The 12,757-nt window shown below is 46.8% G+C and overlaps 1 protein-coding gene across 5 annotated transcripts in view; it reads right to left on the reverse strand.

Annotated features, from left to right (window-relative positions):
* The window catches only part of SRGAP3 (SLIT-ROBO Rho GTPase activating protein 3), a 226,989-nt gene that overhangs the window by 109,956 nt on the left and 104,276 nt on the right, over positions 1-12,757 (reverse strand). For all 5 annotated transcript variants that reach the window (XR_004971487.1, XM_036332041.1, XM_036332040.1 and 2 more), the window contains exon 2: positions 8,055-8,247. Coding sequence is in view for 4 of the 5 variants with exons in the window: in XM_036332041.1 (XP_036187934.1) it covers positions 8,055-8,247 (193 nt within the window). In the remaining variant the exon portion in view is untranslated. The remainder of the gene's footprint in view (positions 1-8,054; positions 8,248-12,757) is intronic.

Raw genomic sequence — 12,757 nt, forward strand, 5'->3', positions numbered from 1 at the left:
TTGTAAAAACCAGCAAGGATTATGGCTTGGGGAAATGGAGGTTCCGAAAGTTCCAGACATTCCTCTTAAAGGGCCCGTACATGGGCTTACTTGAACTCTCCCCTTCAGAGCTCCAGTGCTGGGGCAGCAGCTCGAAAGGCACCAGGGACATACAGAGAGGAACTGAATTGTCTGTCATCAGGAAGAGACCTGGAGGGGCAGCTTTCTTCCAGACAGAAGTGTTGCCAGCAGGTGGGTACCATATCTGAGTCTGTCAACCTGGCTAAAGCTGTTACCTGGCCCTGATGAGTCCCTGAGGCCCCGTTGTTTCCAGTGGTTTTTCCATATGAATGAACTGACTTGGCCTTCGAGTTCTCCATACCACTCACTATGTGGCCCCAGGCCTGGCACTAGCAGCAACCAGCCTTGATTCACAGATTGGCCTTGCCTGGGCACATCCGTGCCCAGCAAAGGTAATAGCCATCCGCAGATCACTCTGTAGCTCTGTTGGGTAGCCCTTGCCTTCAAGCAGCTGACAGACCGAAGTTGGAGAATCAGAATTATGAACTGGAACATCCCTCCATAATCAGCCTCAAGCCCCGTAAGAGTGACACACAGATTGCTCTGGGTCTGGGATCAACAGCAGGAGCTCCTAAAGGAGGCGAACCCTGAACTGGCTCTGATGGGATGAGCAGGAACTGACTAGCAGGAGAGGAGGGAGCCCCTGATGCCAGTACAAGGAAAACGTGGTCTGGACTGATGGGTGACTCGCGGGAAACACTAAACCAGCCCAGAGAGGTGAAGGGACATACCCAAAGTCATGCAGATAGAAGCAGTTTTGCATGTTGGAGCCAGATGACCCAAGATTAGAATCTTAGCTATGCTACTTAATCTGCTCTAGCTGTCCCTCTGGACAAGTTACTCAATGTTTTTAACTAGAAAGACAGAGATAGGACCTGCCTCAAACATCACAACATTTACTGTGAAGGTTAAACGAGGCAATGCATGAAAAACATCTGGTAGAGTCATAGGCATGTGGTAATGTGGACGTGGAGGTGTTTGAAAGACTAAACACCTGCACAGCACAGACTCCAAGAAATCAGGAAAGATCTGTATTGCACACCGTACTAAGAGAATAGCAGCTCTGGAAAGTATTACGGGAAAGCCATTACTTGTGTGATAGTCATCATAACAGTAGTAGCTAGAACGGAGAAGTGAGCCCCACCTGGAGGGCCTACCCCATTATCCTCACCTCGTTCTGAGCAAACCTTTTCATTCTGAATCCTTTGCACATTTATAGGTTCAATTTACCAGCTACAAAAGTGCTTCTCTGCTTAGAATTCACCTGTAGGGCAAGTCTAAATTATAGCATCTTTTTAGGAACAGGCAACCTCTGAAAAAAGTCTGTAATGCTTTATTTTCCCCCTTCCCACACACAAAAACACACAAAAGCACTTTCTCAGCAATCAAATTAGTTGCTCACTGGAATCCTCCCTCCCAGCTGCTCTGGAAGCTGAGAGATGCTCCAAACCTCCTTTGCATAGAATATTAAGCTTTATGCATTAACTAGCCAAGCACCTCCCAGCTCTTCCCAAATTCCACTTCCCTTATTTTAAACAAATTTGAATAGAATTCCCTGTTGTTTGTTTCTTTCTTTCTTTCTTAATTCCTCTCTCTCTCTCTCTCTCTCTCTCTCTCTCTCTCTCTCTCTCTCTCTCTCTCTCTCTCTCTCTCTCTCTCTCTCCTCTTTGTTTCCACCTGTCCAAATAGTAGCAGCAGCAACCTACACTTCTAGAGACACCATTTTCACCAGGTATGTCCCCGGGAAGCTGAGGGTTATCCAAACTGAGGACTCAGAATAGCAGGGGCTCTGTCGCTGCTCCTGGAGAGCACTGTTTGCATGCAGTGCTAGTATCCAGAGGGAATCTGGCATTTGTCTAGAACAGATCTTTCCAAACAAGGAGTGCTGGTTTGGGGAAATGTTAATCAATATTATGGGGGAGGGAGAATTCTGTGGTCAAGTACATTCAGAAAGAGGTCAACAGGCTTCTTTAATGCAAACTTTTCAGAGCCTTCCATATCCTAGTGTCCAGAGTGGGCAGTTGTTCACACCTCCACTCACTCGTTCCTTCTCTCTCTCTCTCTCTCTCTCATCTTAAAGTACCAGTGTGCCTTAAGAAAACACTGCTCTGGAGGAAGAAAAAGCCTTAGTCCCAGAAAACCTCTGGCTTCCTAGAACCATCCAACTTGACGGAGAACATCCACCTTCCCCAAGAGGCAGATGTTGGCCTCCTGTGTCCCTCTCCCCTCCCATTCCCCCCCCCCCCCCACACACACACACACACACTCCTGCTCAGGAAGGGCTCCCAGCTCCAGGACAAGCCAGGCTCAGGCCAGGCCTGGCCGGGAAAGGGCAGTGGAATACGGATTATATGCTGAGGAAGGAGGGGTTAGGAAGGCCAGCATGGCCTGGCAGTGAGCTGTAAAAAATTTATCATCTAACATCATCCTTTTGAGCGACTCTTAAATATGAATGGTCATCAGAATCCCCGGGAGGACTTGTTAAAACATAGACTGCTGGGCCCCACCCCTAGAGTTTCTCATTCAGCAGGTCTGGGGGGCAGGGCAGGTTTGCTGTTGGTCAGGACCACACTTTGTAAACTAGTGCTCCGGCCTCTGTGCTCCCCATGCCCCCGTCAGGGAACCCACATTCTGTCCTCTTACACTGAGCCAGGCTTCAGGCACAGGAGAGAGTAGCCCTTAGCCCAGATGGACTCACCGAGCTCCTGAGGCAGCCAGAAGGTAAATGCCCTTTCCCATCTCTCACCACCCCCACCCCAGAGCAACTCTAATTATCACTTGACTTTTATTGATTAATTCAACAAGCATTTAGTGAGTGCCAACCATATGCCAAACCTGGACCAGGTGCTAGGGACCCCAGGGCAACAGCCACCCTTTCTGTCACATCAAAGCATGTAGCCCAGTTATCAAACGGGCGACAGAGAAGAAAAAGGACTATTACAAAACAGGGTGGCAGCTTTTGCCTCACCCCTCTCCTCAAATCCTTCCATTGCTGAACTGAGAAGTGGGAGACATCCTTGATTCCTCTTTCTCCCGATTCTACCTCTGAGAGCTTTCTCAGCTTCTGTCCACTCTTCATCTGCTCTGCTGCCACTCAGGCGGCCATAGCCAGCTGCCTGGAGAGCGATACTCCCTCTGACCCCACAGGTCTCCTCAGCTCCACTCCATCCCCCTTCAATCCAGGGCAATCTTTTAAAAATAAAAATTGGATCATGCTACTTCCTACTTATGATGCCTCAGTGACTTCCCACTCCACTCCCATCACCTGTTCCAGCCCCTGGGCTCTCTCTCCCTCACACTGTCCCATAGCTATTCCTTCTCATCTCTCAGGTCTCTGCTTAAATGCCACTGCCTCCAGAAGTCTTCCCTGACTGCCATTCTAGCTCAGTGTGGAGGACTAAAGAGAGTTGCAAATCCTTTGACATTCCTCCAACTAGAGGTGGGCTTTGTTTCCTATCCCCTTGATGCCGAGCCAGGGCTGATGGTGATGATATGCCCATTCCAGGTCTTGCCTTGAAGAGGACTGCAGCTTCCCCCTTGCTCTCTCTCCAAGCCCTGGGATACCACGTCTAAAGCCCAACAGCTGACTGAAGCACTAGTTAGAGGGGCCCTGACACCATATGGAGAGGGAGGCAACCCAGCTGAGCCCAGCCTTCTAGCCATCCCCACCAAAGCACCAAGTACATGGGTAAAGCCATCTTGGACCTTCCAGCCCAGACCAGCTTCCAGCTGAGTATCGCCAGCTGATGCCACAGAAGACAGAAAAATCGCCCAGCTGAGCCCTGTCCAAATTTCTGACCCACTAAAGCAGGAGATACGTTAAGTTTGGGAGGTATTGCTGTTACATAGAATTAATAACCAGAACACAGCATATTATTTACTTCCATCCTAGCAATCATTTGATGACACATTGTCTTTCTTTTCATTCTTTATGTCTGATTCTTCATCTCTCTGCTCCACTGGATGCTAAACTCCACTGTGGCAGAAACCAAGTCTATCCTGTTCACCACTGTAAACCAGGGCCTGGCACATGGCAGGGGCTCAAAAAATATTAGGTGAATAAGCAAGTCAACAGGTACAGAATATGATGGGCACACAGAGGAAGCACCAGGTCAGACTCAAGGTAAGTTTCCAAAGACAGTGACATCTAAATGCCGAGGCCTGGAGAGCAAGCAGGTGGCAGGCTCAAAGCGCAGAGCCACAGGGGTTGGAGGCCTGTCCCAACCATACCAATCATGGGCATGCTTTGTCTCTTGAGAGAAGACAGAATATCTGAGAGCAGGGACTGTCTTGTTAATCTTTGTGTCTTCAGCACAGAACACAAGAAAATAAGGGGTCCTCATTACATGCATTTCAAATAAATGCACGACTGGCATGGCTTCCTACAGAGAGGAGCCTGAGCTCAGAAGTAGGGAACTGTGGGTTTTCCCACTCAACAGCTTGCTTGGGTCCTTTGTCAGATAAGCCACTCGGCTTGTCTGGTGCTCAGTTGGCTTGAATAAAACCACTGACTCTTCTCTATGCCCTTGGCTTATCATCAGGATTATAAGAGAGCAAAGATGGCAGAGTTCTCTGAAAAGGATGTGATTAGAATATAGAATAGAAACATGTGACAGTAGAAAAGAAACATGTTATGGTATTATTCTCTCAATAGTCAACCTGCCCCAGGTAAACCCTCAGAGCCATCATTTGAGCCTTTCTTTGAATTGCATGCCACCCAGGTAAGTCTAGCCCTGGACACAGCACCTCCTGGGCAACTGTAAATGTTTTTATTGTCTAGGTGGGTAGGGAGCAGTTGGGCTCACAGCAAAAGGAGGAACGCTGGAGTCAGGAGACCTGAGTTCCTATTGTGTCCCCCAAAAGTCATGTTAAAACCGTACCCCCAATCTGATAGTGTTAGGAGGTGGGGCCTCTGCAGGTAATGAGGATTAGATGAAGTCATGAGGGTGGAGCCCCCATGAATGGGATCAGTGCCCTTATAAGTGTCACTAGAGCTTACTTCATCTCTCTGCTCTCTGCCACTGTGGAATAGAAGGAGAATCAGCAGTACCAGCCAAAAAAAAAAAGCAGGGGGGCTGTTACCAGAACACAAGCATGCTAGCACCTTGATTTTGAAATTCCAACCCCCAGAACTGTGAGAAATAGATTTCTGTTTATAAACCACCCAGTTGATAGTGCTTTTTTATAGCAGCCAAACAGACTAAGATGGTTCCCATCCCAGTTCTGCCACTAATTTGCTGTAAGATCTTGAACAAACTAATTCCCTCTCTGAACCAAACCTCTCAGCCAGAGTGGACTTTATAGACTGAGTAAATCCCCTCCCTCCCTTTCTCCCACTCACTGGCAAACACCCCATCTCTGCCCAGCACTGGGCTGATTGCAGTGGGAATAAAATGACAAGACCTGGACCCTGCCCTCAAGGCTCTGAGAGACTACCTGGAAGACAGAGAAACACTCTTAAATGAAGTATCTGTGAGACAGAAGGACAGGGCTTCTCTGGAAAGCCAGGAAGAAGACCCTATGTGAGGCTCCAAAGAAGAGGCAGCCAGGGGTCAGTGCTGGTTGGCCCTGGGGTCAAAGGGCAGATCCAGACAGACTCCTGTTTCCAAAACCCACTGGGGGCTCTACAGTCACATCAGCATCATGCAGAGGCCCGCACCAGCTGCACTGGCCTGGCCCACTCCCTAATTAGACTTTCATACTCTGTCAAGCAGCCTGCTTAGCCCGACTGCCAGCTGGGGCTCCTGTTCCGTCTGGTGGCTCCGGTTAATGAACCCAGGAGGGGCTGGCCAAGCTCATTACAGGAGAAGCGAGGGAACAGGCGACCCCGCCTTTCCCCTCTCCTCCCTGTTCACACTGAGGATGGGAAGGGATCTGACTCCAAACCAACAGGAAGGAGAGGGGGCAGGAGCTGATGCTCCAGATGGCCACACAGGCCTGGATGGCTCCAGTGACAGCCCAGCCTGAGACCTGGGCTTCCCAGCGTATGTCTCCCAGTGCGTGTTTGTGCCTGTAGTTTTAGGGGAGTGTTCGGATTCCACAGCTGCCCCCAGGCTCCACCCAGGCTCTTTCCTGTCTCAGGCCGAGGAGGCAGAACCAGAGTGACGGTTCAAATCCGTTTCCAATGGCTTGTCTACTTTCTCAGAATTTCACTGTCTTCATCTGTAAGATGAGATAGTAATACCCACCTGGCACAAAAGAAATGCTCAGTTAACCCGCTCAATAAATTATTGTTGCTGTTGTTATTAGTAAAAGACAGGTGAGAAAAGGCACCAAAATGTGCACAGTGGCTGATTCTGACCGTCAGGACTGTGCATTTTTTTTCTCCTATGTTTCTGTACTTTCTAAATTGTACACAATGAGAATTTTACTTTTGTCACTTGAAAAAAAACACCATAAAATTTCTCCAAAAAATATATCAGAAAAATGAGATTCTGTATGTGAAAGGACCTTGACAGTGCCTGGGAGAAAGTTATTAATAGAAGCTCCCTTCTGCAGTGAACATTTAAAGAGATGAAACTGAGTAGAAAAACAAGCACAATATTTGCAAAGGAGTAATGAATTTTTGCCTTTTAATAAAGCCGTTTCTTATTCCCAAATGTCAAGAGAAAAAGGCACCAAAGCAAGTGTTCAAATGCTGTGGCCCAGACTGAGGAAGATGTTTAGAGGTGTTTAAAGGATGTGTGCTCCCTGCCCAGAGTGGAATGCAAAATTACAAAGAAGGGCAAAAGCAACCCAAGCATCCAATGACAGATGAATGAATAAACAAAATGTGGTCTGTACATAAACAGAACACTATTCAGCCTTTAAAAGGAAGGAAATTATGTCACATGCGACAACATGGATGCACCTTGAGGATATTATGCTAAGCGAAATAAGCCAGTCACAAATGACCAGTACTATGTGATTCCATTTAAATGAGGTCCCTAGAGTAGTCAGGTCCATAGAGACAGTAGAATGGTGGTTGCCATTCTACTGGGGGGCGGGGGGGAGTGAGTGTTGAATGGGTAGAGTGTCAGTTTGGGAAGAAGAAAAGTTCTGGAGATGGATGTTGCTGATGATACAGAAATGCCACTAAACTGTACACTTAAAAATGGTTAAGATGGTAAATTTTATATTACGTGTATTTTACCACAATTTAAAAATATACAAAAGGGAGAAAAGAGATTAAACACAGAGGAAGAAGGATCAGGTCCAGGGTGTTGAAGCAAGTCTCTGGTCTCCGGGGGCTGAGGGCCATTTGCTGGAGATGCTTCGAGGAGGGAAACATCTGGGAAGCACTGCAAAGAAAAAGGGGCTGCAAAGTGGTGCTGCCCATGGGCGAATGCCTCCCGGGGAGGCTGTGGCTTCTGCCTGCACTGGGAGTGTTTTGTAGCTGGAGGACTCAGAGTCCCTACAGACCTGAGAGGACCAGGCCTCCAGGAACGGAGCACGTGGGGTGTGAGAAATTAGCACAGAGTCTATGTGTCTCAGGTAAGTAATAAGGCAGCATGGGTCCCCCAGGGAGTAATGAAGAGGAATGCTTTGAGCATCAGTTCCATGGAGAAGAAATGCTGAGGTCCTTGTGCTGAAGGAATTTGGAAGTGGGCTGGCGGACCCTGAAGTACAAGAGAACTGGATAGGGCCAGGATGACCTGAAAGGAGGTGGCGAGTCACCTTGGCCCAAATGGAGGCTAGTTCCCACAGTGCCTGGTGGATGAGAGTGACAGCAACCATTTATTGAGCACTTACCGTCTGTGAAAGCAGTCTTCTCAGGTTGCTCATTTATTCCCTACAGCATCCTTATGTGGAGGAACTACTCTCTCTTCACTTTCCACCAAGCAAGACTGAGGCTTGGGGGTGTAGTGTCCTGCAGACCCAGGGCCTCAGAGGCAGCCATCCCCTTCCGATGAGTCCTTGCCTCCAGTTCAGCTTTGTGGCCAACCGCCCACCCACCCACGCCAGCGCTGCCTCCCCGCATCCCCCCGCACCCCCGGACCCTGGCCCCTTCTCACTTAAACTGGTGCTCCCGGGAGCTGCGGATCTTGGAGGAGAACCGCTCAGCCAGCTTCTCCAGGCTGCGGGAGTACTCAAGCTCGATCTCAGCTTTCCGGCGGAAAAACTCCTGGAGGTCCTGTAGCAGCTGCAGCCTAGACTCCGACTGCTGCTCCAAGCATTTGAACTGCTCCACCAGCTGCGTGCGGATCTCTGCAGGCAGAGGCAAAGAATGGACAGAACGTTAGGCTGGTGGGGACCACCCAGAGCCTCTTGGGTCATTGGCACAATGATCTGGCACTTGCCAGGGTTTGCCACATGGTCTAACCCAAAGTCGAACCCCTGCATATTGCCTCCAGCATTGTTATTTCTGCCATATCGTCTAGTAAACTGGCTCACTTTTCTTACTGAAATGAGGTTATTTTAAAGGAACAGTTTTATGTCACTATAGTAAGGGGAAACTAGGACCGCTTGCCATCCTGTTACATAGAAAATCAATTCAATGAAAGCAAATATTTTGTAAAGACTAGAGATGACTGCTTATCAAAGGCCCTAAACTGCTCGCTACCGACAAAAGGAAAATGGGAACATGAGTGGTGTTAAAGAAAGATGTTGCTCAGGACTGAGAAAGGGCTGAGAGGGAATGCCTTTTGCTCTTGGGTTTCAGTACTACTTAAGGCCATGCCAGTGTTCCACTCTGAATTATCTTGAGCTCCATGCATTAACGTCTCAGGTACCACTAGAGCAGTGATGGCAAACCTATGACACGTGTGTCAGAGGTGACACGCGAACTCATTTTTTTGGTTGGTTTTTCTTTGTTAAATGGCATTTAAATATATAAAATATCAAAAATATAAGTCTTTGTTTTACTATGGTTGCAAATATCAAAAAATTTCTATATGTGACACGGCACCAGAGTTAAGTTAGGGCTTTTCAAAATGCTGACACGCCGAGCTCAAAAGGTTCACCATCACTGCGCTAGAGGCATGCAGCCCACACTTCAGGAAATACTGACCGAGCAAACCGGGCAAAAGTTCAAAAGCTAGGGGTGAGGGTGGGGGCTGGAGGGTGGTGGAGATAAAAATCACAGCCTGGGTATCCCAGTAACCACAGCCAACCTTATTGTCAAGCTCACAGTGTTGTCACTGCCTGAACTCTTTCCCAGCCGTCCATGAGCTGCTCGACAGAGCAGTGTCCCCACAGCACTGCTCACACCAGTGCCCTGCTCAAATCAGCCCATGGCCCCCTCGCCTGAGTATTAAATCCAACTCCATACCATGGATTCAAGGCCATCTACCACCCAGCCCCAAACCTAACTTTCTGGATTTACCCTGTAAAACCATCCAAACCAGTCCCTGAAATGTCCAATCCCGCCTGCATTAATGGGCACCCTGTCTGAAAGGGTGGTGGCACCGTCTTAGCATCCTTGAGAGAAGTGGTCTTCAAAGGGGAAGCTCTACCCTTTGTACACGAAGATCCCCAAGGAGCCGCGGGCAGGAAGAGCTCTAAGGGAATCAGCTGGAGATCCTGTTTCCATCCCCACTCTTCTGCTCTGCCTGAGAATGTGGCTCAGTCTCGATGACATCACCCCTCTTTTCCCACCTCTCTTTTCACAGCAGGCCTTCTCCCTCCTTGCAGAAGACCAACTTCTCCCTCATCCAGAATCTGACTATGGTGCAGTGTTCCTAAGTGTCAAGATGTCTGGGCACCAAAAAGTGGACCATGGAGACTGCTGGTGTTAGCAACTCTTTAATCTAAGGACCTTGCTACTCAAAAGCAATCCATGGGCCCACGGCATTGGCAATGCTGAATTCCAGGATCCAATCCAGCCCTTCTGCATCAGAATCTGCATGTTAGCAGGATCCCCGGATGGTCCTTATGCACCTTAACGTAGGAGAAGCACTGCCATCAATCTCCCTGTTCACTGCATTGTGAGAAGTGTTTCCCATACTATCTTACTTTTTATGTTTAGTCATTATTTATCAAATTATAAAACACTGATGTTATTTTAATGAGTTGTATGATAAATCAACCCAAAAGAAAGATAACTTAGAGTTTTGTGGTCAAAGGAAATTTTTTAAACATCCATTTCCACTCACATACATATTTTGGGTAAAAAAAAATATGATAGAGTAATCAATAAAAGTTTTTCAAGCATGAAAATATAGTAAGAAAAAGTTCTGTGAAGGAAGTAGAAGGGAATTATGAGTTCAAGAAGGTAAAGAAAGAAACAATGTAAATTTCTGACTTGTGCAGGTAATTTTTGATGAATGGTGGTGGATACTAAATGTATTCCCATGTTTATCCTATGACCTGTCAATTACACTCATGGATACATACCCCGAAGAAATCAGTGTCTATGTCCACAAAATATATAGAGAGAAGAAAAATCTTTACAGCCAAATGTTAGAAACAACCCAAAATGCCCATTAAGAGTAGACAAGGCTTTTTAATATGAAATATTCATTCAAGAGAATACTGTGCAACAACGAAAAATGAACTACTGCTACCTGCAGCAACATGCTTGAATCTCACAGACCTCATGCTGATTGAAAGAAGCCAGAACAAAGGAAATGATGCAAAACTAGTTTATGCTGGTATATATGATGATATAGTGATAATAGAGTTCAGAGAAATGTCACCTTTGGGGGGATATTGACTGGGAGGGGGCACAAAGGTGCCTCCTGGAATGCTGGATATATACCCGCCTCTATCTGGGTAGTCAGTACACTGATAAAAATTAACTGAGCTGCATGCTTAAGATGTGTGCACTTTACTGTATATACATGAAATTTCAATAAAAGGAAAAATTAAAAATTGCTGTTATTTAGCTTCCATTTGATGTATGTAAGAGAGTAGTGTGATTTTATTCTACAAGGTCAATATTTACAATATGGCAGAAATTATATCCTTTGTAACTACTTAAACTTAAAATGAAATTTTTCAGATGTCAAGTTAAAATGTGTGAGGCAAAGAGACTTTTTTCTGCCAAAGTTCATGTAGAGGGTAGGCAAGCAAAAAGTTTTAAAATCAAAACCATTGCTTTAGAGCCCATGTCAGACCCTGCTCCTCCCAGGCATTCGGGACTGCTCAGCTCTGGTGACCCTCCCCTGAACTCCCGTGGTACTTAAGTTAGTCTCAGACCAACTCCTGCTGTTTTTTAACTCTTTCATGTACATGTCTTATCTGCCTGGGTTCCTCAAATGAAATTTAAGCTCTGAGGGTGGATTCTCCCAGCACATATGGGTCATCAGGATATAAATATCTGTATAGCAAATTACTATTTACCTTTACTAAGTGCTTTTACCCCAGAACATTAAGTGCTGTGATTATGCAAGACTTTCCCAACACAAACACACACACTCCCACACACACCACACACACATATACCACACCTCACACCCACTACACACACTCACACATACACAACATAACTACACATACACAATATAATACACACACCACACATATACCACACACACTCACACACCCCATACACCACACACATACATACCACACACCACACATACCACACATCACTCACACATACACATCACACACACACAGCACACATATACCATACACACCATACTACATACCACACACCATGCCACATACCAGACATACACACCATACACACGCACATATACATACCACATACCACATATACATATCATGTAACACACACATCCCACTCACATCACACACTCGCACACAGTACACACAAGACATGAATATCACTGTTATCCATTTGTACAGATGAAGAAACCAAGGCTCTGTGTCAACCAAGATCAGGAGCTTGTCCAAGGTCACATTTTGTTCTAGGAACTGTAACAAGCTATGCAGATACACCTGTGACATGGCCTTCTTGTAGAACTGGATTGAGATGCCTGGTTCCAAGTGCCAGCCCTGCCATATCAATACATAATTATAAAAATGCTTCCCAAATATTTTCCCAATCACTTTGAGACCATCCACTCTTTGGGTCTCAGAATAATCCTAATAATCCCCAGCACTTCCAGAGCACACATCTGTTGGGTCTCAGAATAATCCTAATAATCCCCAGCACTTCCAGAGCACACATCTGTTCCGGGCCTGTGCTGAGTTCTTCAGATGTTCCTCTCATACCTTGCACAGCATCTGTAAGGTGGGAGCTAGTGTTCCGCTTCCCCCCACAGGTGAAGAAGTGGAGGCTCAGAGGTAAGTAGCCTCTGGTCTTAGCAGCTGGTATGTGGCAATTAAGCTAGAAATCAAGCCCGGAGCCTTCAGATGGGAGCAATAACCCTCCCGACACCCCATTAGACGTGTTATTAAGAAAAAAAGACTTTAATCCATCTGGAGTCAACCTCTGGCACCTTTTTGGTAACAAGATGGTGGTCTAAAGAGATAGTATTTATCAGAAATGCTGCAGCCACTGCCTTCCTCCATTACAGGACCTAATCAGGAGCCAACGTTCTCATATTTTAGAGGAAAAGCTCATAAATCACATTGTGATGACAGGAGCTGATTTGGAAGGAGCAGAGGAACCTCCCCCAGTTCACACAACCAGCTGGAGCCTCCCAGGCTGTGTCGCAGAAGGGACCTCTTGCAGCTTGGACGCCTCAGAGTCAAGTCTTTCTAGCAGGAAGCGGACCTGGCAGGAGCCCTGAGGGGATTTGATTACCCATCTCTTTCTCTCTCCTTTCCAAGTTGCTCCTCATTGGGGCAGGCACAGATTTGGTTT

This window comes from Myotis myotis, unplaced genomic scaffold (assembly GCF_014108235.1).
Source record: "Myotis myotis isolate mMyoMyo1 unplaced genomic scaffold, mMyoMyo1.p scaffold_m19_p_13, whole genome shotgun sequence".
Lineage (NCBI taxonomy): Eukaryota > Metazoa > Chordata > Mammalia > Chiroptera > Vespertilionidae > Myotis > Myotis myotis.